We start from the raw sequence: 25,537 nt of genomic DNA, 5'->3' as shown, positions 1-25,537 counted from the left end.
GCAGCTGGATCTAAATAAAACAGGAAGAGTCAGTGATGCATGTTGGCATGAAGAGAAGGCAGTAAAGCTACAACTTTCAGTGGACCTCCTAGTGTGGCAAGGAGCCTAGCAGCTTTTTTACACGCAGCCACAGTAGACTTAAAAACAGAGGATACAAACAGTTGTGGTGATGAGTCATACTTCATAGGAACAGCTTATCAAACCTGAGTCGTTAGACGCTTTCCTGCTCTCTTTAATTGCGTCGGGGTCTCATAATGTGGAGTCACTTTAACTTAACCAAGGCAGCAGTGCGAGTTAATATACGTCTCACCTTCCAGAAAGATAACTATTGATCCTCAGGTCTCGAAAGAGAATGATCTGTTATGGTGTTAGTTTTAATTAAATTTGTTTTGATTCTTTCCCCCCCCCCCCCACATAGAGCTGCCATATAATCCAACTCATCTTACTCCTGCTCTACCAGCTTAAATCTCACACGTTTTTTTTTTTGTTGTTTTTTTAAACACATAACCTGTACACAATACAAAACCAATTTATTTAAAAAAAAATGTTTATTGACATCAGAAGCAATTTAATTTTCAACAATAAACAAGGTTTTTTTGTCTTATTTTGCTATTACAGTGGTACATAAAGATCAGTAAAACAACTGTGATACGTCAATTTTGATAACATGTAATTTAAAATAAAAACACACAGGTGAAGGAGGAAAAAAAAAAAGAAGCACTCAGATCTAACTCAGAACATTTTTATGTGCTGTGCACCTCTAGCTAAGGTAAATACTGTAAAGCCCACCCCTTTACACTGTACCAGGCAGGATAGTGGTCTAGTAACTACCACTGGGGGAAAAAAAAAAAAAAAAAAAAGTAAGACTGGCAGAAAGATACAGACACGATACTTGTGTAGTGTTAACTATACAAAAAGGAGAAAAAAAACTGTACAGCATAAAAACAACTGATATACACAGCCTTTTTTGTCGTTTTATTTATTTTTTTTTATTTTTTACCCCTTGGATACTAATGCATTTTCTTTCAGTAAGTGAAGTGTGTACAAGGGGGTTAAATGCTTTATAAACAAGAAAATGACCACTTTATGTCACCTGCCACCTACTAATCATCATCCTCATCGTCATCATCCTCTTCCTCCTCCTCATCTTCATCGTCGTCGTCATCATCATCGTCTTTCTTCTCTGCCTTGGCCGGGGCTTTCGCTGGCGCACCGCTGCCTGGTTTGCCCTTTGCGCGATACGCAGCGATGTCCTGCGAGGGAGGAGCGAAAACGCGGTGAACCAGTGTCGAGACACAAAAATAGACAGCTGTCACCGAAGAGCTCAGTCGGCGTTCACATTTTACTCTTACCTTCTCATACTTCTCCTTCAGTTTGGCCGCCTTCTTCTCGAAGGGCTGCTTGTCCTCGGCTGCGGTGCTGTTCCACATCTCGCCCAGCCTCTTGGCAACATCCCCAATTGACAGGCCGGGGCTCTCGCCTTTCACCTTAGGGCGGAACTCTGAGCAGAAGATGAAGAAGGCAGATCTGGGGGGGGGGGGACAGAAAAACATTTACACAACTCACTCGCCATACATCTCAAAAATCCTTAAATGTGGTTTTGCAGTACTTACGGAGGTCTCTTGGGGGCATTAGGGTCCTTGTACTTCTTCTTCTTCTTTCCCCCCCTCGCCGGAACGTAGTTCATCATCTCCCTTTCATAGCGCGCCTTGTCCTGCCTGGCCATGTCCTCAAATTTGCCCTTCTCCTTGGCCGACATTGTCTGAGAGCAAAAACAGGCATCTCACCAACTGCACCTTCTGAGGCGTCGCCCTCTGTACCCAAGCTTGCTTATTTCTTGTTTTGTGTTATCTCATTACACAACACCTGCACCTTTTCAGCTAAAGTCAAGAGGTGTAACCAACAACATCCTGCTTGTCATATATCCTTGACCCCTCAGCAGGACTACAAATTTCACTTTCAAAAAAAAAAAAAAACAAAAAAAACAAAACAAACCCTAACCCAACCCAAAACAAAACCTCAAGCTAAACTCTACTACCTTCCATCGCTCGGAGCACTTCTTGGAAAACTCGGCAAAGTTAACCGAAGCCTCAGGGTGTTTCTTCTTGTGCTCCTCCCGACAGGTCTGCACAAAATATGCATAGGAGGACATCTTCCCCCTCGGCTTGGTTGGATCCTTCCCCATCCTGGTGACAGTATCTAAAAACAATTAGAAAAAATAAAAATAAAATAAAGAATATCAACAATTTAATGATGCAGTATTCATCTGCAATATAATATTAAAATTTAATAAATAATGCTGTGTCATTTAAATTATTAACTATAATAAGAAAATCATAAATAAAAGTGACCTACAATGTTTGTCCAACCCACACAATCATGTCTCTACTGACCGCACGCACTATATAAGTCACCCGCCCTCCCCGCTGTCAAACTGCACTAAGTTAATATCACTTAAAGCAGTCCTGTGAAATAACACCGCCCAAAACGGACGGAGCTGATGTAAAAATAAATAAATAAATAAAAAACGTTATATTGATACCATTTATTTATTTATTACAGTGGCCTTAACATAAAATCCGCGGTCAGCTCCTCATTATGGTGTTTCACCAAATGACAAAACACCGCTGCGTATTAAAGAAGGAAATCCCATCATCGCAGCCAGCAGCGATCATTAATGTGCGTTTGGTTTGCAGCAATAAATGTCCCGGAATCGCTCTCAAACACCGAACTGCAAAAGTTCAACTGCATGGTATAAACCTGAACCATCCGTGGTGCTATATGAGTGGATTGGGCGTTAAAAAACAAACAAACATTATTTTTCTTGCCCCCCGTCTTTTTTTTTCTCTTTTGCAACATAAATATCCTCAAATGTAACCTGCAGCAGTAATAAATCACCTGAAAACCCATAGTTTTACTCGTGTTCGTGTTTTTAATCGAAAGAAATAACTTTGACACAAAGAGACACAAATTGGAGAAAAAACACGTATTTATTGCAAATAAAACACTCCAAACTGCGCTTCCGTGACATAAACAATCATCTCTCATAACTCTTCTTTGTCTCTTATTCGGGAAATAATGTGAAAAGCTTTCGAAAAATGTTTTAAAAACTGTTATTTTTCTCCCCCTCCCCTTTACATTTTCCTATTAAATGCTACTGTAAGTCCCAAGTAAGCTGCGTCGAGCGAAGTAGTAATGGCGCAAAGGCTCTCGTTGAGGAAAAGGAGGTCAACAACGACAGCAATATTTCTTCTTCCATTTTGTGAGAATGCCTTCTTCATGAAAGAAAGTCCCCCTCAAATGTCTCCTCCCGCCTCCCAGTTCGCTTTGCTACGCGACAAATATGTCTAGAAAGCCGGCGATCTTGACTAAATATTTCCCCGATTGATTCCTATTGCACTAGCCGCCTTGTATAGTAATACATTGGGTCTGTACTGTGTCTATGAGCGGGCTGTGCTACTGACTTGGTTTCTATGAGCTCCTAATGGCCGCTCGTCTTCATCCACTAACATGGAGAATATGGCTCCTTCTCTTTGTGTCAACGCTCAGCCATTGCACTGCACGCAATAGAGGGCAGAGCGACCGCGGCCACCACTTCATTTCAAGCCCCGATTTAAACCTTTTCCGAGCATCGGAAAAATCTCCCCTTGGTCTCGTTCGAATCACGAAAGATTGAATTTTCTTTTGCCGTCGTCACATCTCATAGTTACGAGTTTGTTTCTCGAGAAAACACGGTTAGAAAAAGTTGAACTGAACTGCGCCTCTGTCACTGGCTTCCCATTGCCTCGCTGCCTTGTTTCCTATGCGAATACAGTCAGCCATTACAGTAAAGCGCAGATCGTGAGGTATTTTTTTCGCTGTCTTCTCGGGTGAAGTGTGGCAAACAAACATTTGCCCGGGTGTATTTTTAGATGCTCTCTCTTTTTCTTAGGTTTTTATAAATTTTGATGCTCGTCTCCAGACTCCGCACGCTCCTCCGGTCTTCGCATGACAGCCGTTCAGCTTTGCAATGCACTGCAATGCCAATGGCTAGCTAACGGTGAGTCTTCTACCATTGTCGCTAACCGTGTTGTCCGCTAGACATTCCTGATTTTTTTCGCGATAACTACCATTTGATTCGACTCCATTTTGCGAAAACGACACGATTGTATTATACAAAATTATTCTTATTTAACGAAATCGACGCTTTGCGTCGAATTTCGTCAAGGTTAATTTTCAATTCTTCTTTTTTACTGAGCGTCTGGTCCTCACTCCCAGGCAGAGTAATGTAACGATACCTGCTTAGCGCCGGCAATTTTGTTGTTTTTTTAAGGTTCCCCGCAATAAAATTATTTGCAAACAGTAAAAGGTTTCGCGTGTAACCGTGGCAGACATATAAGTAAGATATTTTTAAATGTTACCGTCATTTTCATCCTTACGGACACTTAAAATGTTCGTGTGTGTGATACTTACCCAGTGACTATCGCTGGATCTCAATGGTCTGCAATGGCTGTGTATGAGGGAGCACAGGCGATACGCAGTGTCTTCAGTCTTCAGCTCTCTAACATTACTCTCGGCGGGGCTCGCACGCCATTGGACAGCGCCCAGTCTGGCGTCCCTGCGATTGGTCGAAGGCTTTTCATTGTCCTAATAGAAGACGAGGTTCCATTGGTTGTCTTTTGTGAAACGTCACCGAAGTTTTGTGAGGCGCGTGGATACAAAAATATTTCTGTCCGAGCATGCTGGAGCTGGTAGTAGTGTAGTGTGTTTGCCATAGTATTGAATTCACTACGTTGAGCTCAGTGTACAGTAGGCAAGCTAAATGAATGAGACATCGAGGAGCGCTTGTAGCCAGCGAACGAGGCGGCCGTAAAATGTTGTCAGATTGTGTTGGATGGGTTGTACGTCTCCTTATCAACAGGCTCCTTTGTGCATTCTGCACAATACACGTGAGCTTATTTGCAAATTATGTCTTTAAAAATGTATAGGGAGGACATCGCAAATTCCCGTGTAAAGGGCATAAAGAGCGATTACCCGTCCCATGCGTGATAGTTACGTCCAGATATGAAATTTTTAAAAAAGGATTTAGCTCTTAGTATGAATGAAAACCATAGGAATTCAATGATTGGCCTCCCTTGTGATCAGTGTATTAACCATTATTATCATTTATGCCCATGATCGACAGAAAGTCCCTGCATTGACACTACTAAACCGTGTTTTCTTATTCTCTCTGACAAGTATCCATAATTATTCGTTTTTTAAGCACTCATTCTGTGCTTTTGACTATGTTTACTTACGACCCAATATTAATAGTAGGATAAAATGGAGCTGGAGATAATAAATTATGGTAAATATATTTAATGGGAAATTAATATTAAGATCTGTCAGTTAATGTTTTTCTACACAGTATGTTTTTTATCCTGATATTTCGAGGTCTCATATACATTGCCTGATTAGGAGATGGTCATGTGCTTATTGTTAATTAAGACTTATGAAGATCAAAGGGCGGCTGCTCAGTTTAAAGCAAAAGCAGTAAATGAGCATTTTGACTGACTTTATTCATTCAATTATTTATTTATTTTTGCCCTAAAAGATAGTGAGCTTTTACTTGGAATTTTAGATATAGTCCAACAGGTCTGCATGATAGCCTCATAGCAGAGGGCTTCTTACTCCCAACACCTGGCACGTTGTTATAATAAACATAATACAATTGTCATAGACTCAAATTCCAATACATCCAAAATGGGGGAAAACAAACAAACCCAGGAGTCTGTTTGTTTTGTCTATTCATAAGTGCTTTTCAATCTAACCCACTCTACACAGCAGGTATAGTACATATAGTGCATATGCATGTACAGTGTATATATATTTTCTATATTAATTTTGCAAGCTGTTTTGTTCAAGATTATCCAATATTGTATTAACAGTACATTCCTAATTAATCATTTATTACTGATTGCCTTACAAAATATAGCATATAACTTATTTTATATGAGGTTTTAAAGGTTTTTGTCACTTTTCCCTGTACAATATGCATCTGTTACACATTTTCTTTGTATTACTCTTATGCAGCTGAATAATGTGTCTGGTTAGTACAGCCAAGAGGTGACACAAATACATTTTCTTGTATGTCTGATTAACAGACTGGGAAATATTAGATTCTGAACGCAGTGAGCATGGGGTAACCCAATGAGCTTTAGTGCCAAGTGGTGTTGCTCTACCACTACCATCAGATAAGGAGTAGATTAATTTATTGAGTGTGCCTGTTTAGCATGGCCTACCTTATAACATATACAGACATGAAAATTGCTATTATCCTTGATAATACAGCATAATATGCAGTTATACTGCATTATATTCAGTATAACAGTGTGTAACGTAGAGTTATAAATAATTACCCATTACACTACCAGCACAGAATAACTGCACAGAAGAATGAGCTGTATAGATTCAGATCATCAGTCTATAAAATGCACATTTTGTCACTTTGGGACCTCAGCTCTAGCGCCACCATTAGACAGAGTTATATGGAAAGTTATATGGAAATAAAGGCAAAAAGAGCCTCCACAGAGTAGAAAAGACATTCCAGGAGTGTGATTTTAGTCTGTGACAGAGGCCCTTCCTAAAACGACTTGTTTTGCACTGAGTGGATTCAAGCCAGTAATGTAATTTGACTTGAAAGGTTTGTCTGTGTGTTTGAATATGGCTGATGAAGGGGGGTAGGGGGGTGGGGTGCTTAAATAAAGAAGGTGCCCACAGTCTCTCATGATTTCAAATATAACCACATCCCTACAGTAAATATTCCTTTAATTGCGCATGTTTAAAAATGAATGAATTGTTTCTTTATATGTTTAAAGAGAATAAATAAACGGCTCTTCTTCTTAGCAGCTAACATAGAAACAAAGAAAAATGGCTGACAGAGTTTATTCTTATCCTTGAATTAAGAACGGGAAGGGTGAAGTGATTCCAAATGCCAATCACAACCCAGACTCAGGCCACATGTCTGCCAGTGATGCTGCCTGTCTGTGTCTCATTTTGCATCAGGAGATGCCACGGCGGAAAGCTATAGCCTGCTCGTGAGGCTAGGAGGCGGCCGGTTTATGCATTCTAATGAACGCTCCCTGGGAAAAATATGCAAATTCATTTTGTCATCAAGAGGAAAATAGAGGACAGGAGAGCAGCAGATACAGGAGGGGCTTAAAGGGGGGGGCACATGCCATGCAAGAGGCGGGATTGGGTGGAGGGAGGTGTGTGTGCATATGTGTGTGTGGGTGGGTTGAGCATGTGTGTGTATGGGGGGTACAGGAGCCTGCAAGGGCTGGTATTATGAACTGAAATGGGGGACATATGTAAAATCCATCCCACCCCCACCCAATCATCAAAATTAAGCATACAGTGGGCTGGCAAAAAAACAAATCACCAGAGAAATAGTCGCCCTTATCGTTCATTTACAAAATATGCTATGTGAAAAAAGATGGGTAAATAAAGACTTTTTTCAAATCAGCAGATTTTTTAACACGTTCGTTAAAATATCTGCCTAAAATATTCAGTTCTGTTGGTTATGGTTAATTCAGACAAGAAAAACTCACTTTGTGTGTGTGTGAAGGGGAATGACAGAATAAAATAATAAAAATAACAAAACTGCTGTTTAAGAGCAACTAAAACAACAGCACACATTCTTCCCTTCCTTGATGATAGCTAGGCAACTTTTTTTGGAGGTGAGCAAACGGGGCTCTCGGTGTGTCTACTGAGGCCTGGTTACTCGCTCAGTAAGTATTTCAGTATTTTGGGGGGTAACAATTGAAAACAAATGTATAAATAATAGTAACATAATAATAGAAAAGAAAGAGAAGATATCACTGTTATCATTGTATTGATTACTGTGATAATAATAATAATTACAATGAACAGTAATAACAGTAAATAAATAAATAAACAAACTGCGCAACAGACATACCCTATCTCATCCTACAAAAATAATATACATAAATAAAATATTATTAGTATCCTTAGTCGCACAGTGTTGGTGATAGTATTGTGTCAATATAACTTCAGCCCACGTTATTGCAGTTCACTTGAACAGCCGAGTGGCGGCCAGCGGAACCATCAGTGATAGAGGGGGGGAAGACAAAGGCCGCTGCACAAACCCGCGGTTGGGAAAACGTTTGTGACACGAATCGATAGAAAGCTGCACATGGACCCATTACACCGGCGGGACTTAAAAACTATAGCTTAATGTGCACCGACTTCAGTGTAACAGGAAATATAATTTAACATTTGTTTGGGTACGTATGATTTATTTATTTATTTTTACTAAGAATAATTTTTAGCCGCGAGTTAAACGGTTGCCCGGCCTTAGGCTAAGCGTTTAGCATGCTACCTTCCAGGCTCAAGCTGTCTGATAGTTCAGTCAGGGCATGCAGACTGGTTAACAGACTGATTTTAACGTATTTTTTTAATTTCCCAAATAAAATCACTATATCCTTACAGCATTAACAGGGTAATGGTAACTAAGCATTTTATTACAAAAGTGTGTTTTAAGTGAGGTTTCTTTTTTTTTTTTGCTTGCTTATGTTAGTGTTAAATAGCTATCAAAGCTAGTTTTGCTGGGAAACTAATTGGTTCCTGGTTTGTGTCGTGTACTATTATTGATCTAAATACCTTTGGAGAAAAATGCGGAGAAAACATGTGGGCAATATGGTTAAAGCCTTGCCAATTAAAGTGTATACTTTATATACTGTACCCTGTGAATGTTCTAGAAAGATGAATGAGACGCTCATAATAAATGAATTTAACTAATTTGGAAACTAATAGATTGACTTTAGGGGTAAACACAAGCATGCTGCAGTCATGCCGGGACCATCCTAGAAAAGTAGAGTCCTTTATTGTAGTTAGAACCTTGTGAGGGTTCTTTTATAAATTTCAGAGAAGATCAATCTCTATACACTGTTGTTTTGGTCAATTAAATGTGACTTATATATTTAAAAATGTATCCAAACCATCTGTAAGAACTTATAGGAAAGAAGGGCAGCTTTCTTATCTGTTTGAAAGATAAGTTCTGAATCAATTTAAATTCCACTCAGTGATCATCACCCGTGCTCAAGAGTCTATTGTTCTGCCTTCAGGCTGGCTGTAGATTGACAAAGATTAAGCATAAACATTACGCCAGTGAAAAGATTAAAGAGGTCACCTTTGAGCATTTGCAAGATTTTTCTTTTTTGGGGGTGTTTTAATGTATTTATTGTGTACATTTATTCCTTTAGTAGGGATGCTGCAGTATCTTGCCTGAACATCGTTATCTGCTAATATCATCCTTGTTGACTGCCGTCTTCCTACTGGTAAATACAGATGGCAATAGTTGATGTTTTTCTTTTGCCAAATCATTTCGTTTCAGCTAAATGTTTAAATATGGTTGAAATAACGTAAAATAGTTGAACTATATTTTTTATGAGTGCGCTATTTCCCTGCATAAGAAAAAATAAATAGCATAGTATTGTACTGATGAGGCGCAAATTCCTGATTAAAAACAGATTAATGTACCTCTAATGTTATGCATTACCATCACTGTTTCAAGCCTATGAGATATAAAGTGATCTTTTTTTTTTCTTTTTTTTTTTGCAACACAACCAAATTTATTAAAAGGAACAAAACTACTTTCAAAGCAACTTGTACCTTGATAACTTCATAACATACCTGTTTTCTTTTTCTTCCTTAGTGTGCTCGGAGGTGAGAGAGTTTGTGGTGACATGGTTATATATTGTGGATGGCACCGGACAGCCATGGACCCGAATAGCCGCAGCAGCTGTTTGCCAATAACTGGTGAAGACACTGGTTTGGAGGCTTTGGCCTCACCACTGGCGGGGTATTTGGGAAAAGTCAGTAGAGCTCTTGTTCTCCTCTCATTGTCACTTGCGCAAAGCTGAATTGTATTTGAAACTGGACTGTGACTGGACAGTACCAAAGCAAATTCAAAAAACAAACAAAAACGGAAATCTTTGGTTGTAAAAGGCGAAAGTTGGTACGTTACTTGTCTTGACAGGCTTGCAATTGTCAAATCTGTCATACTGTAACATGGGAAACTGTGTACTACTTATGATTTTATTACAAATATGCATCTGCTTTCAAGTACTTGACTCCCCCTGTCCTGCCTCACTTGAACTGCTCCTCACTACAAGCATTTAAAACATAAATCTTGATCGGTCTTGTAAGGTAAATCAAGTAAAGTATTTCAAGTTTCGATTCATGTGTACATAATGTGTAAATATATAAAAGTAAGGCTGCTGACAGATAAAAGAAATGGTTGATTTAAAAAAAAAAAAAAGTAATCAGTTGAAAATATATGCAGTCTAAAATCTAAAATGTTAATGAATCTCATCAGTTAGATCTTTTTCTAGATTTGTGTTTTCTTTTAAGCTGTTGTCTTCAGTTCACCTGTGAACTTGGTAAACTTGGTAGACGTCTGGGGCTTTAACATACACCATGTTGTTCCCCAGGTGCAGGGAAGAGCTGCTTCACTGGACTATTGCCCTTGGTGTACATCGAAGGGGCTGAGCTATGCTCTACGCTCGTACCGAATCAGCCTCCAGGATTCGATCACTGTCTGCACAAACCCACAGGTAAGTCCAACCACTCAAGTCACAGTTTGATATATTTGTTTTGCCGTCATCTTCAGTAACCTCTTTGTATCCATTCTCTCACAGTGCCTCTTCCCACTGGTCAGCCGCTCCTTGGAGGATGTTTTGGCTAGCTTGGATGCCGTGGAGCCAGTTGTTGGGAACAAAAGAAAAAATGCCTCCACACAGGAAAAGGAAGAGTTGATTAAACCTTCATTCAAACATCTTCGATCAAATGAACTTGGCGGTCTCGAGCCACAAGGTGTAACTGCCACACCTGTTAGCTCAGCAGAGGATGGTGCTGGAAATGCTGTCAGAAATGACCAATATGCAGAACCCACGACAGATGAGGAAAAGCTGAATGGATACCACAGGGATTATCGAGTTGCAGAAGTGACAAATAGGGAATCTGTGAAAGAAAATGATCCAGACTGTGCTGCTTATGCAGATGGTCTTGCCCCCTCTATACTCTCAGCTGAAAGCTCCCTGCAACTTTCTTTGACTACTGATGAAAATGAGGCTGTGCTCAGTTCACATTGCAGTGCCCATGGTATATCAGGGATTGAGTTAAACCACGAGAGGAGTCTTCCTGGAATCCAAAACGGCTTTGAACAGGACATTCATTTAAATGAAATCGATATTTCACAGAGTCCTCAAAGTGAGCTGACAATGTGTACAGAAATATCACGGACTGAAATCTGTAAGAATACAGAGAATACATTAAAGGAGTCAGAAGATCTTGTACCTATTCCAGATCAGCTTCTCTGGAGGAACAGTGACAACCTGTGTTGGCTGGACTCGCTGCTTGCTGCTCTGTTCAACTGTAAGAGTTTGCAAAGGTGTAAACCTAAAGACGAACCTCAGCAGTCATCTCTGTGGCAGCTCCTAAAAGGATATGAAGACATATGTGCGGCCATTCAAGTCCACCAACAGACTGGCAGTGGTAAGTTGAAGTGAATTTCAATCTATGCACGAGTGTAATGTCTAACTTTTATTCGTTAATGTCTGTTTTAGAATAGAATAGAATAATCCTTTAATTGTCCCACAAGGGGAAATTTGGTTGTAACAGCAGCCAAAAAGACACATATATACAAACAAACAGTACGCAGGACACAGAACAGAAACATACACAGATGTTTTCATCTGTTGATTGTTACAGTGAACAGCAGGCTAATAAGATGCATTAGTAGTTATAGCTGTTGTCTAAGGAAAACAAAGTTCTTAACAGAAAGTGGCTGTGACTTTAGCCCCATAGCCCTCCATGAATAGACTTGTGGAAACCCAGCATTTGTTGTATTTGTTTTGCTCATGTGGAAAATTTTTTCTGACTAGATGGCATTGTGCGGGTTCCAAGTCATGTGCTGCAAAAGGCCACTGCAGACCTTCAGAGTCTAAGAATGTCAGTCTTCAGACTACTGCAACCCAAACTGCACTGCAAACTCGGTAAGCTCAAGAGTTTTACACTTAATGAAGGTTCATGACAGGTTGGTAAGTGTTTTCAGGCAGTCTTAAGTCATGTCTTTAAGAGACAAGTTTTTCAGGGAATGCTATTTAAAAGCGTAAGCAGAGTGGTGTTCTCCTGTTGAAGCATTTATCAGCATGTCTATGTTCAATGAGAACATTGAAAATAAAGGTGTAGCTGTGCTGAGATCCCCATGAGGAATTTCTGTCTCTAAAGAATGTTGTCCTGTTTCTGTGTATTACTGCTACTGGTTTAATCCACACACATCCGGTTGTTCAGTCTGACGTCACTAGCCGTGTCTGGACCTAAACTCCGCTGCAGGTCCATATATCAAACGATCACTATGGCATTACTGAGAGTTGAAAAACTGTCTAAAGTCTTTCATCTTTAATAAAATGATCAGCGTTCTGCTCTACCAGGTGTAACAATTGAGTTTAACATCCAGGCATCCATGAAAACGGAATTTATGACATTTAACGGAGTTAGAAGTTAGCAGGGAGTTAGCTCGCTAGCTTCTATCTAAATACAACATAGCATGTCCTGACTGCGGGGTTTTGGAAACAAATTAAAACATACAGCTCTGTTATCACTTCCAGCATAAATGAAGACAGAAAACTAAACAGCAGTGACGTTTGTAGGGTTACTGAAGTTGGGCTAGCTGGTATATAATGATGTGCTACGTGACTGCTAGCGACACAGCTATGTTAGCATAATATAAACAAGCTAACTTTTTTTCCACTCGATAAAAGTTAGCGTGAGTGTTCTCGGTGGTCAGGAACAAATGTAATCGCATGGCAGGATGCTGTAAAAGGACCAAACTTCAGCCAGGAGAACAACTGAGATAATCCATCCACAATACGAGGTTAGTCATTCATATACTGCTGCATGGGCTGGGCTGTAGTTACATCCTAAGGTTTTAAAAACTGAGCTTAAATAAATGATTAGTGGTAATAAAAGCCGAGGGAGGTCAACAGTGATCACTGACTGTTTTAGGAGCTTTTTGAGATCAAATAGAAGAAAATACATAACATTAAACATGTTAACAACACAAAAGCCATATTAAACGCAGACTACTTTAGGCCCGGAAGTAGGATTCGTTGCGTCATCACTGAACAACCGGATTATCAGCTCAGTCACACTAAAACCACTCAAAGCCTTAATTATAAGGCAACTAGTGCTGGAGGGGTTGCGTTTGCCCAAACAATACAGGAAGTAGGGTGGGGCAACTACCGTAATTGTCGGGCTATAAGCCGCTACTTTTTGCACAAGCTTTGAACCCTGCGGCTTTTAGTCAGGTGCGGCTTTTCTATGGATTGTCCATGATTTTTGTGATATCGTAAGACGATTTGTTTTGTTTGTTCTGCTGTTGTACGGCACTACGTTGCCTGGCGGAAGGATCGGGGTTCAAGAGTGGTATGTTGGTCACATGTCCATCCGCCAGGCAACATAGTGCCGTACAAGTAGCGCGAAAAACAAACTTCAAAGTAGCGCTACGCGTTCAGCGGGAGTCGTGGATGACCAGCGGCGATAAACTTGCGAAAAGCAAGTTATGCTCAACACCACCAGTGGATTCTGACAGCGTGGAAAAGTGTGAAAACATCCACGATCACCAACGGATTTCGAAGGGCTGGACTGCTGCATGATGAAGAGGAGGACACCGCCACGGCCCTTCTGAGGGTGTTCGACTCTGACACTGACAATGAGGATTTCTTTGGTTTTGAAAGTGACAACGAAGGAAAGAAGCTGAGAGTGGATGACGAAGCCATCCTGAGCCTGTTCGTTTCCGACATTGGAGAAGAGGACTTTGGTGTTTTTAGTGCGCAGGAAGATGGTGGTGAATGACTGACTTTTCTTCTTGTTAAAGCCGTGTCACTGCACCTGAGCCTAAAAGGTAGTCCGAATCTATTTTTCTGGTGTGCTGTAGGTTACTGTTAAGTACTACATGTGCAAATATGTACCCATAACTTTTTTTCAAAATATTAATAAAAGGGGTGTGTCTCCAAACAGCCATCTCTTTCCTGACAATTCGCTTTGTGCACATTCTCTTGCATATGATAAGTCAACATTGAAACACCTGCGGCTTTTGGTCAGGTGCGGCTAATGTATGTACAAAACAGGATTTTCCCCTGATTTTAGCTTGTGCGGCTAATATTCAGGTGCGCTTTGTAGTCCGGGAAATACGGTAACCAGATTTTATTTTCATTTATGAGTTTGACATTCAGAGATTATGTAAACAAGATAATAGAGATAAAGCAATTATTGTATTTGTTTCACTTTCACTGCTTCTTTTTGTCTGGTGTTATGAAATCCAACATTCATTAACAATGCCAGATTTTCCTGGTTAGTGCTGTTGCCTTACAACAAGAAGGTCCTGGGACTGAATCTACCAACTGGCCAAGCATTTCTGTGCAGAGTTCTCCCTGTTTCCGTGTGGCTTCTCTCCGGCTTTCTCCCACAGTCCAATGATATGCATTTAGTTGGATTAGGTTAATTGGCGATTCTAAATTACACCATAGGTTAGGGCTGCTCGATTATGGCAAAAATGATAATCACGATTATTTTCACTGAAATTGAGATCTCGATTATTTGACGATATTTATTTAACCCTTTAAGACCTACTATAGAACCAAGTCCGCCAGAGCTTATATTAAATTTTTACATGTTGTAGTGCCATTTGTGGGAGCATTTCAATTTGCTATGCAACTGTTATAGCCCATATTTTAATAATATGTATGCATTAAGTCCATAGTAACTACATTAATTGCAAAAAAGTGCAATAAACTACAAAAAAAATTCAAAATCATTTTTGTTTTTTTTACATATATTTCTACTTGGAGAAATTTAAGAGGCTTATCCTTCAAAACTTTAAATACAAAAAAGTTGCAAAAAATAGTTTACAACAACAGGAAATTTATTTTGAGTGTCTTCATAGTTTTATTTTGGAGATACACCAATTTTTATATACTGCAGGAAAAACGAAAAAACAATCCTATGATGCAAATTTGCAAAGAAAACAGCATGTGCATCAAAATAAACTATTTCCAGCAGTGCAATTTGAGTTCTAAGCATCCCAGCAACTATTCAGAAAAGTCAAACATGACCAGTATAGGTTTTTAAGGCCTACAAGTAAAAAAAACTACAATTTCCGCGAAAATGACGTCACTTCTGGTTTCGGGCAGGAAATGGCGGACATGTGACAGTTCGCGCTGACATCTGTTTAACTGTGGGAAGTGTTACGAACAGCTGATCAGATCGGCAAAGCGTGTTTCTGGAATATTATGTTTTTGTTCCTGCAAGCGCTTTTTATGCAATTTTTGCAAAGCTTTATGTGGAAGGAAACCGTGACCGAGGACAAGCTGATGGCATCAGATGTAAGTACAACTCCTCCGGTTTCATATGCAAAACAAATTATTGCGCTAGCTTACACGGTTCCGGTTCTACAGGGATTTAAAAATAGTTACACAAAACGGAGCGTGCTGCTCTGACCGGCTTTAAAGGGTTAACAATGACTTTAAAAAAAATAATATAAAATAGTGCGCAACACCACTGAAGTTTTTTTTAACCTCTCTTTTCAACCAACGGCAGTCACTCTCCTCTCCAAATAACTTCTGCTTAGCTTTCCGAGCTTCCCTCGGGTCCTCTTAATCAGCGGTCTCCAACCCTTTTTGCGCCACGGACCGGTTTATGCCCGTCAATATTTTCACGGACCGGCCTTTAAGGTGTCGCGGATAAATGAAGGAGGGGCTAATAATCGGCTCAGTCATTTTTAATGATCGTTGAAAGCCCAGATCGTAATCGTGATTAAAATTCGATTAATTGAGCAGCCCTACCATAGGTGTGAAAGTGAGTATGAATGTCTGTTAATCCTTCGACAGACTGGCAACCTGTCCAGTATGTACCCTGTCTCACACCTTATGGCAGCTGGGATGTGCTTCCTGCCCCTGAATTGGATAAGTGGAAGAGATGACAGATTTTTCTCTTTCCTTAATAAGACCACCCTCTGCCACTGTGTGTTATATTTTGTTCAGTTCAACCAAGAAAAAGTTCAGTAAATGGCCAGGTCTCCCTTGAAAAAGAGGTTTTTAATCTCAATGGGATCTTCCTGGTTAAATAAAGGTTAATAAATAAATAAATAAATAAATGTGTCTTGTCTCTGATGTTAGACTTGTGTTCTTAATATTGACCAAAATAGTCATTGTAATAGTTTTTGTCATAATTGAGCAGCCTGGTGAGAAGGTCATTCCATAAAAATCTGCATTGTTTTCAGTGAATGCATGCAAAACTTTGCCTTCATAATATGAAAACTGCTATTTGCAGAATTTTTAAATGCACAGGTGTTGCTTGATATTTAGCATTTATAATTTACATTGTTCCTGGGCTGATAAACGCATTGAAACACAATCTATAATTAAAATAATGTCTCTGTAAAGCACTTTGAATCATCTTGTTGTTGAATTGTGCTATACAAATAAACTTGCCTTGCCTTGCCTAAAACGTAATCTATTTTACGCCCAGTCCAAGCGTCACAATCTACAGCCAAAATATTTTGTTCAGCACAATTTGTGATCAATTTTGAGCACAAATATCAAGGTAAACGTATCATTGCTTCACTGGCCCAATTTAATGTCTGTTATGTAGAGTAAACGAAACAGTCAGTGGTATCCTGAGTGTGTGTGTGTGTGTGTGTGTGTGTGTGTGTGTTTGTTTGTTTTTGAGAACAGATAAGAGTGTATTTTGGGTAAACTTAGAAGGTTCATATCACCATTTGGGAAGAGGGCCTGTAAGAGCCACAGTCTTAAGAAGATTTAGTTTAAATGTTGCACAGACTGCAAAGTTAGTTTCTAATTTTTGCATAAGAAAAGCGTAATGTATAAAGATAAGTGCATGTGCATTTGATTGTTAATGTTGCTGTCTTTATAATAATGAGTGACAGCGTACAGTGGAGTCAGACAGGGAGCTTCCTTAGGTATCGGTGGGTGTAGTTTTTATACCGTGTGACACTATTTTAATAATATAAAGTAAACCTCTTAACAGTGTTGGGAAGGTTACTTTTAAAATGTATTCCATTACAGAATACATGCCCCAAAATGTATTCTGTAACGTATTCCGTTACGTTACTCAATGACAGTAACGTATTCTGAATACTTTGGATTACTTAATATATTATCATGCTTTTTACAACAACGTGAATGTACTATTGCTGTGTGATTTATTACTATTACTGAAGGTCCGCGACTCCGAACTGTAGTAAAGGGACCTCTGACTAGTACGGCGGGGTCCCTGTCGGCTCGTAGCCGAAAAATAGCTTTACTTTGTTGTGTGGGTCAACTTTTATTGCGAGAGACAGAGAGAGGCGTTGAAAGTCTGCTCCAACGGAACTTGTTGTTTTTGGAGGAAAACACGAACACGGTGTACAGTCCAGTCTTAATAGCTTACTTACATCTGGGCTCGTCAGACACTCTTCTTGGCTGCAGTGGTTATTATTATATTTACATGCTTCCAGCTCCCGTTTTTCCTCGATGACAACTCGTACCTTTCCACTCCCCTTTTTCTCCCTCCTCGCGCTCACAGACCCATAACGTGTATGGCAGTCCATTCTCCCTGCAGCACAGACTACACTGCCCATGATGCTACATTCTTTAGAGCTATGCTTGTAGCATTCTGCCTGTTAGCTTAGCACAACAACAACAACGAAAAGGCGCTCTCTCACCCAGGAAACACACAGTCGCAGAGAGAGAGAGAGAGCGTCGCCCTGTAACCATGGCAACCGTAACGCTGCCCCCTGGAACAACAGAACGTAGCTGTCAAACAAAACCCAAACAGTCCTGACCCGCGACAAAATGAAACAGGAAAGTACCGCAGTGTAATCCATTTATTTCAACAAAGTAACTGTATTCTGAATACCACCTTTTTAAATGGTAACTGTAACGGAATACAGTTACTCATATTTTGTATTCTAAATACGTAACGGCGGTACATGTATTCCGTTACTCCCCAACATTGCCTCTTAAATCAGAATTACATGTCCTGTCGCTCGCCTCAGACCTAAGTTACAGCTCATTAGTGTCTTGTTTAGATACTCTGAAGCAATACCCTTACATCGGCCGTTCAAAACAACTTGTAGCATCTGAAAGGTCTTTTTACTAGAGGTGGGAATCACTGGATATCCTACCATATGTTATTATTACAGTACTTCACCCACAATACAGTATTATTGGAATGTGTTTATTTATTGTCAGATTTTGCAATATGCTTTTATTGTTGTTGTAATAGTTATTAGTTTAGAATTATTGCATTAAATGTGAGTTCTCAGCGCCAAATTATTTCCTTAATAATTTGCTTCAAGTTTCCAGCCAAACTTGAAGCACAGCTGGATCTTGGGTCCCTGAAGGTTTTTATCTATATCAGATAAAATGATGTTGTTATTTTGCCTAGCAACGGGCTAAAATTACCCATTTATAGCATATAAACATCAGCTGCCATGGTTGGGGTTTTTTTTTTTTTTTGGGGGGGGGGGGGGGGTTGTTGTTGTTTTTTTTTGTTTTTTTTTTTTCTCCTCCTCTCCACAAGGTTTCATGATCTTGCTAACAGACATGACACTGAACATGAAGTGTGGCAGAAGAAAAGCTGCATGTTTGTTTATAAATACATGTATTTTATGACCTGGGGTGTTTTATTTAAGTGTAGTTTTAAATATATACATTGAGCTCAAAGCATGCATTAGGTAATGGAGAAGGGCTCCAACTACCAACGTGTCCAGGAAATGTTGCCTTTACATTATTATTTAAGAAAATGCTGATCATTAAAGCATTTTTCAGTCTCTTTGCTGCAACAAGTAAAGTCCTCAGTGTGACTCAGCCTTTAGTCTTCAGCCATTCAAGTTATAATAGGTCATATACCAGACAGGTCTTGCTGCCCAGTTCTGCATGTCTGGTTCTTGTTTGTTCAGGATTTAGCTTGTTGCAGCACATTTTAGCTGACAAAGACTAAACGTTTGCATTAGGAGATGATAGAATTGCCCAAATATATATGTTTAAAGAAAAAAAACGGGGAAAAATCTCTAAAGATCTTTGGGGGAAAAAGATCTTTAGAGATTTTTAGAAAAAAGGGAGGGGGAGCAGTTGATAAACACTTTTTCCTTGGCTTTTTGGGTTTCTTTTGCTAGCCATATTTGCCATAGCTTTTCCTGTACATTTGCTGAGTAATTTCTTCCCACATACTCCCCTAATTCAGAAAGTTTAGTTGGACCACAAAAAACAAGATTCCTAGCGTTGACAACTGATATAATCTTAACTTGTTTATTTTAAAGTATTAATAAAAAAGTCTGTTTTCTGGACTGCATTTCTGAATCCACCAGCAGTTATAGTAAACCAGTGTTAGGTCAGAAACGATATGCAAATCTCGCCACGCTACTGTGAGCAAGAAAGAGATGTCTGAGCGAATGCAAACTCGACCGCATAAGGCTCGTGGGGCCCCTCAAACCCTCTGTTCTTGAATATTAATTTTCAACATAGCCTAGTGCTACAGTTTTTTTCCAGCAGATCAGTGACAAAAGAAGTATTTTAAGAAGCAGTTGGTCCTGTTCTGGCAAGTTCTTTCTGTAAAATGTAAACACGTACAGTAGTTTACACACTATGTGAAACGCCCCATCTGAGAACTTCAAAAAATAAAATACTTGCCTTAAAATTGTTTTTATTTTTACTTTGTTATGTGTAAAATCCTTTTATATATTTGGCGTTTCACAAGAAAATACCACATACCACAATGCTGTATTGAGTACCAGTCACTCTTTTGTGTAGACTTAATCTTAAACCCTTCAAAACAGTCATTATCACCTGATGGTATCAGAAAGACACAGGTCCGGGCAGGCAAACCTTGGATTTTGCTCAGCTTGTTGGAGCCAAATTATTACAATGTATAAAATCTGGAAAATGCATGATGTAAGTGCAAAGGGATGGATGGGAATAATGAAGATGAAAGCCAAGCAGGCGATGGCTATCCTGTTGTGATATCTAAAGTTTATCTTAATCCCCATCCAAAGATTATGTTTTTAAAAATCACCTGGAATAGGAGCGTGCATCTGAGCGTGTAACAGTGTTCGAACTCTGACATGTTTTTACTTTTCAGGTCAGAGGGAAACTCCGGTATTTGCTATGCCGCTGCTGCTTGTGATGGATTCTTGGGTAGAGTGTCTCTTCCAGGCAACCTTTTACTGGGAGATGAAGTGCAGCAAATGTAAAACACCTGTGAGAAAAAGGTAGGTTCATTTATTTTTAACCAGCTGAGGTGTACAAAATACTGCATTACACTTTATTCCATAAAACTTGATCTTTGTGTAACTACAGCACAGAATAACTATACTGCTGGGAGCAGATGCATTGTTTATTATACGAATTGGAAGAGGCCCAACTCTGCTTTGGGCGTCTCTCAAGAGGGCAAAGGGAAAATATGAAATATTAAGTAATTGAAGGCAAATTTGTACAAATTCCTCAGCTGCATTTCTGCCAGAAATGTTATCAGATACATAAGAGTTGAAAGCTTAGCTGATGAAAATCAGCATGTCAAATAAATGCGATGCCAGCAATACATTACAAAAAATGTGGTAGTGGCATGTTTTTTTTGTTTTGTTTTTTTAACTAGTTAGTTGCACTTCTCATCATCACTGTAATTGTTTTGTGTCTGAATCCTAAATACATTTTATGCTGTAATTTTTCAGGGATATGAAGACTCTTCCTACTTTAACAAATATTGTACCTGATTGGCACCCACTAAAAGCAGCACACTTAGGCCCCTGCAATGTGTGTTGTAAGAAGAATGAGATGAGGACTATGGTGTGGGAAAGGTAGGAATCAAAAGAATCAAAGTGTTGTGGGTTGGTTTTTTTTTTGTTTTGTTTTGTTTGTTTGTTTTTGGGGGTTTTTTGTTGGGTTTTATTTTTGGACTTTGGGTTTATGAACATAAATTAGCATCTTGTTGAATTGTTTTAGTCCACTGTCTTCAAACCACAGAGGTTGGTGGAAATTACTGTATTCAGTTATGGAAGGGGTTAATAACTACTCAATGAACACATTAATAGAAGTAAAAGATCAATAAATCTAATCATCGCTTTTACCAATAAACTCACTGGACACCTTATTAACTACCTCGCTAGCATAAATTCCCCACACCATTACCCCATCATCAGTCTGAACTGTTGACACACCACAGATTGTAGATCTGTGCTGCCATGTTTTTTACACCAAATTCTGACCCTTCAGTCTGAATTTTACTGAAGATATTAAAACTCATCAGTCTATCCAATCATCTGTTACTCAATTTTGTTAAGCTCGTGTGAATTGTAGGACCCGTTTGTTTTGCTTGGCTGACAGGAGCATGAGCCAGTGAAGTCTTAGGCATCAAGGTTCAAACTGCTCTTCATTCAGAGTTGTTTTTCTTCATACCTTGTTTCTAACAAGTAGTTATTTGAGCTACAGTTGCCCTCCTATAAGCTTAAAGCAGTCTGGCTATTCCTCTGTGACCCCTGCCGTCAAAAAGACATTTTAACCCAGAAAACTGCTGCTCGCTGGATATTTTCTCTCTTTCAGACCATTCTCTCTGAAACATAGAGAGTAAATGAGCAGGTTTTGAAAAACAGACCAACCTGTCTGACGCTGACAGTCATGCCAGTTGAATGTCACTTAAGTCTGCTTTCTTCCTCATTCTGATGCTTACTTTGAACTTCAACAGATGCTCAGTTCGTACCAGCATCTGCACCACCTGATATCATGGTCTTAAATGCAGTGACTTTTTGCCATGTGATTGGCTGATTGGATATTTCCTTTAACGAGCAGTTAATTGTCCAGTGAGTGTATATGTTATGCAGATTTTTTTTTTCTGCTTAAATATAAATGGAAATACAATTTGACAAAAAAAATTGAAGTGGGTCATCTGTAGCAGTGGTGTCCTTATGAATATACTGTGAGAGTAATAAAGAGAGTGCAGCTCAGACTTGAGTTATTGCAGGGTATGTTTTTCTTTGCAAAACTAATGCACGGAGTGGTTAAAATAAATAAGATTCTTTTAAAAACACAAAACAAATGCATTGTTAAAGTCTGTCTGGATTTTCACTTTTTTATACCTATCACCACTTTTTGCTTTTTTTGCCTTGCTTTGTGTTTTATAGTCTGCCTCCAGTGTTTGCACTGCACTTTGTGGAGGGGCTCCCTAACAACGATGTCAGTACGTACACCTTCAACTTCAAGGGCAGAAACTACTCCGTCACCACTGTCATACAGTACAAGAGTCACCTGAAGCACTTTGTCACCTGGACTTGCAGCGCTGATGGTACGTATTTGTGTGTGAAATGTGAACAGACGACAGAATTATTTAATGTTGTGCAAATGAGAGAGAATCGAATGTTGAAACTGAGAAATATTTATTTATTTAAAAATATGCCAATTTCAAATGAATCAGAAGCATTTCAAAAGCGGTAGGACGGGGCATGTTTACCACTTGTTGCATCAGCTCTCCTTTTAACGACAGCACGTTGCTGTAGATCAAAAATAAAGTTGTTTTTCCATTCTCGCTTGATTTTAGATGTTCAGTAGATGCTGTGTACAGACTTGTAGTCTTCTTCTAAGAGTGCTCAACATCATCTCTCTTTGTGTCTGAAACAGTTTCTGTGGGATAAATGGTTTCTTTATTGTTACGCAACTTTTTCAGCCTTTTCTTCCCAGCTCTTTGATGCATACTTTATTTTTTTTATAAAATCATAAATAAGCATTTCAAAACTAAAGCAATTCTCACTTTAAACATTTGTCATATGTCATCTTTGTAATGCATTTTTCCTTATACAAGTTGAATTTGATTAAGTAGATATTTTGAAGTTGTTAGTGCAGTATTTTTACACAAATAAATGAGGTCAAATTAGGTTTTTTGGTTTTTATTAAACTGGAAGTTACATTTAAGTGCTTTTCTTTGTGGTTGAAACACTTAATGGTTGAGTCTGATTTGACTCTGCCGTAGTTTGCCAACAGCACATTCTGCTGGACAGTTCATGCAAGAGAAGAACCCTATTTGCTGTCTATTTCACTGTCATTTAATAATTAGATTTATTGAATAATTAGATTTTATTTTGTATCTAGCTTACCGATTTTGCAAATGTAACGTTATTGTGATGTGTAGCTATTTCTTTCACAAGTTAGATAATTAACTAGTCTGCAGTATGCTTTGAATAGATTAGACATATGGCAGACTGTGTTGCGCAGAGTTGCTCTTGGAAGAGACCGTAATTCTGCATTATTTATTTTGTTTTATGTTATTTCAGTTTTTCTTATTCATTGGTCAAATAAAACAAACCCTTGACATAGACGACCAAGTTGAACCTGCAGCATTTTGCTGTAACCATTTGTTGTGCTTTTTTTTAAATTTGCAGGCTCGTGGCTGGAATATGATGATTTAAAATACCCTGACTGTAAGACCCACCAAAAGCTTCAGGTCCCTGCTAATGAGATGCATATCGTCTTCTGGGAGGTGGAAGACGACAAAGAGCTTCACATCTGTTCTTCCTCCTCCACATCTGCACTCTCTGACAATGAGAGAAACAACAGTTTAAATGAAGGTTCGGTAGCGGATGGGGTGTTGGTTCACAGTCCAGATCAGTCTCTTCTTATTCCTCATAACGACACCGACATCATCTGCGCTCTCACTGAAGACACCAGCAGTAGCATGGACACAACAGTCACGGCAGGCTTTGATACTTCCATAGGTGCCACCACTTTGCTCGACACCTTTGAGGGCCTAACCCACAGTGAAATCATTACGCTCACACTGGTTGAAGTAAAACCCGATGTAGAAATGCAGTCTTTAAACAACAACCACAAAACTCTAGATCTGAACACCGCTGGTAAGAATGAAATTCTTGACAGCTCTTCTGCTGCCGAAGGTAATAAACTGCATCACTGTCCCAGTGTTGACCTTCCCTCCACCTCAAGTGATCCCGACTCAGGGGACGGCTCGTCCAGCGATCCGACATTTGTGCCCGGTGCCAGAAGAGGACGAGGGAAAGGAATCAGCAGGGGGAAAACCGTCAGCAGAGCAAAAGGTAAAAAGGTAGCTTCATCAAAAGTAGCTTTGCATACTTCATCATCGACATCTTCAGAGCCCTGTGGAGTAAACTGTGAACAGCCTGTGGTCCCTGATACTGAGGATAAGAGTCCATCTACTGAAATTACACAACAGGGTTCCCTCATGTCTTCTACTGATAACCCACCCCTCTCTGCCAATGAGAGCGATCCCACATCAGCATCACTACTAGATCAGAATTCTCGCTGGTCCTTCCTGCTTAGCAAACATCCACTAAACCAAGTTCAGAAGTCCACTGCTAAGTTTGCCCCTGCATCAGACACACAATTAAAGCCCCCTCCTCCTCCTCCTTTTCACTCTACCCCCAACCCTGTGAAGAGACCGCATCTTCCAATGGCGCTCTACCCAAAACCACAACTCCGGACAGAGGACAGCGAAGATCTGCCAGTGAAAGCTGCAGACATGTACGGGGCATTTCGTGCTAAGAGCTTAAACAACCAGAGACCCCTCCTATCACCTACTGTGCAGTCACAACCAGTCACTTCTAACCACCTAACCACCCCTACAGTGATGTCTAGTACGTCCCTGATTACACCTGGAGCAAAGGCACTCCTTAAAGCCTCTCTAAAGAGACATGGCAGCCATTCCTCAGAGGTTCCTGTAGGCCTCGGCAGCACAGAAGCCCTCAGATACAAACTGCTTAAGCAACTCAAATCAAGGAAGAAGCAGCTTGCTAGAATCAATAAGATGTTGGATAAACATGAGGGACTACAGCTTCGACCGGACAGCACTGACTTGGACTCTCCCAGCACCGTCACCTCAAGCACCTACGATGGAGCCACCAGTGACGACTTCCTGTCGGACTTGCTTTCGCCGGCAACAACAGCCAGCAACCTTTCGCCAGACAGCACGGGCTTCTTCGAGATGTTCGCCAATGGGCCTGACGGAGCAGAGCGTGTGGTCGAAGCTGCTGGGAGACCATCAGAGATGAATGGCGGAACGAACGGGCAACACGACGAAAACTTCCTTGACGAGTTCCTCTCTCAGGCTGCGAGTCATACCCCGACCGACATGGAAACCGAAGCACTCAGCGCACTTGAACTTTTCATTTAAGCTGTGATGTTTACCATTATCTGGAGTTGTTTAACAGCTATACCTTGTCTTTTTTTTTTTAGTTCAGATTAAAGAAGGGAGAACTCCTCAATGTCTATTTATGTTTCTGTTAATGAAGGTTTGTAGGTGTGTCGTGTTAAATAACAGATGAAATTTGGGGGGGTTGTTGCTTTTTTGCATTTTTGGCACTTTGAACTAAGGAACTGGCCATTTGAAGCCAATTAAATTTTGTTTCTGTTTGTGTTGATGTATTACTTAGTTATAACTGTCTTTTAGTGTAAATAATAAATTCTTTATATGATTCTTG

General features: G+C 39.7%; 2 protein-coding genes across 4 annotated transcripts; one reads left to right on the top strand and one right to left on the bottom strand.

Moving 5' to 3' along the window:
• Positions 1–529: 529 nt before the first annotated feature.
• On the bottom strand, positions 530–4,579 carry hmgb1a (high mobility group box 1a). The gene is made up of 5 exons (XM_004550145.6): positions 4,453–4,579; positions 2,039–2,199; positions 1,614–1,762; positions 1,353–1,527; positions 530–1,253 (listed from the first exon to the last, which is right to left on the bottom strand). The coding sequence occupies exons 2-5, from the start codon at positions 2,183–2,185 to the stop codon at positions 1,104–1,106; spliced, it is 621 nt and encodes a 206-aa protein (XP_004550202.1). The 5' UTR covers positions 2,186–2,199; positions 4,453–4,579; the 3' UTR covers positions 530–1,103.
• A 3,510-nt stretch (positions 4,580–8,089) lies between these two features.
• On the top strand, positions 8,090–25,536 carry uspl1 (ubiquitin specific peptidase like 1). Of its 3 annotated transcripts, none has more exons than XM_012918914.5 (10): positions 8,090–8,264; positions 9,246–9,317; positions 9,695–9,854; positions 10,473–10,595; positions 10,680–11,535; positions 11,925–12,035; positions 20,182–20,311; positions 20,771–20,896; positions 22,217–22,377; positions 23,468–25,536. In XM_012918914.5, the coding sequence occupies exons 3-10, from the start codon at positions 9,726–9,728 to the stop codon at positions 25,228–25,230; spliced, it is 3,399 nt and encodes a 1,132-aa protein (XP_012774368.3). In that variant the 5' UTR covers positions 8,090–8,264; positions 9,246–9,317; positions 9,695–9,725; the 3' UTR covers positions 25,231–25,536. The 3 variants fall into 3 exon arrangements, with proteins under 3 accessions (XP_012774368.3, XP_012774367.3, XP_004550201.3); XM_012918913.5 differs by having other exon boundaries at positions 9,243–9,317; XM_004550144.6 differs by lacking the exon at positions 9,246–9,317.
• Position 25,537: the final 1 nt, after the last annotated feature.

This window comes from Maylandia zebra, linkage group LG10 (genome assembly GCF_041146795.1).
Source record: "Maylandia zebra isolate NMK-2024a linkage group LG10, Mzebra_GT3a, whole genome shotgun sequence".
Lineage (NCBI taxonomy): Eukaryota > Metazoa > Chordata > Actinopteri > Cichliformes > Cichlidae > Maylandia > Maylandia zebra.
The sequence above is the reverse complement of the archived record's forward strand: the minus strand, read 5'-3'. Positions and strand labels throughout refer to the sequence as shown.

Coding starts and splice junctions, on each gene's coding strand:
- hmgb1a (XM_004550145.6), bottom strand. CDS start 2,185: ATGGGGAAGGATCCAACCAAGCCGAGGGGGAAGATGTCCTCCTATGCA. Junction 1,763..2,038: donor AGTGCTCCGAGCGATGGAAG/GTAGTAGAGTTT, acceptor TTTTGCTCTCAG/ACAATGTCGGCCAAGGAGAA. Junction 1,254..1,352: donor TGAAGGAGAAGTATGAGAAG/GTAAGAGTAAAA, acceptor CCTCCCTCGCAG/GACATCGCTGCGTATCGCGC.
- uspl1 (XM_004550144.6), top strand. CDS start 9,726: ATGGTTATATATTGTGGATGGCACCGGACAGCCATGGACCCGAATAGC. Junction 11,536..11,924: donor CCACCAACAGACTGGCAGTG/GTAAGTTGAAGT, acceptor TTTTCTGACTAG/ATGGCATTGTGCGGGTTCCA. Junction 20,897..22,216: donor AGGACTATGGTGTGGGAAAG/GTAGGAATCAAA, acceptor TGTGTTTTATAG/TCTGCCTCCAGTGTTTGCAC.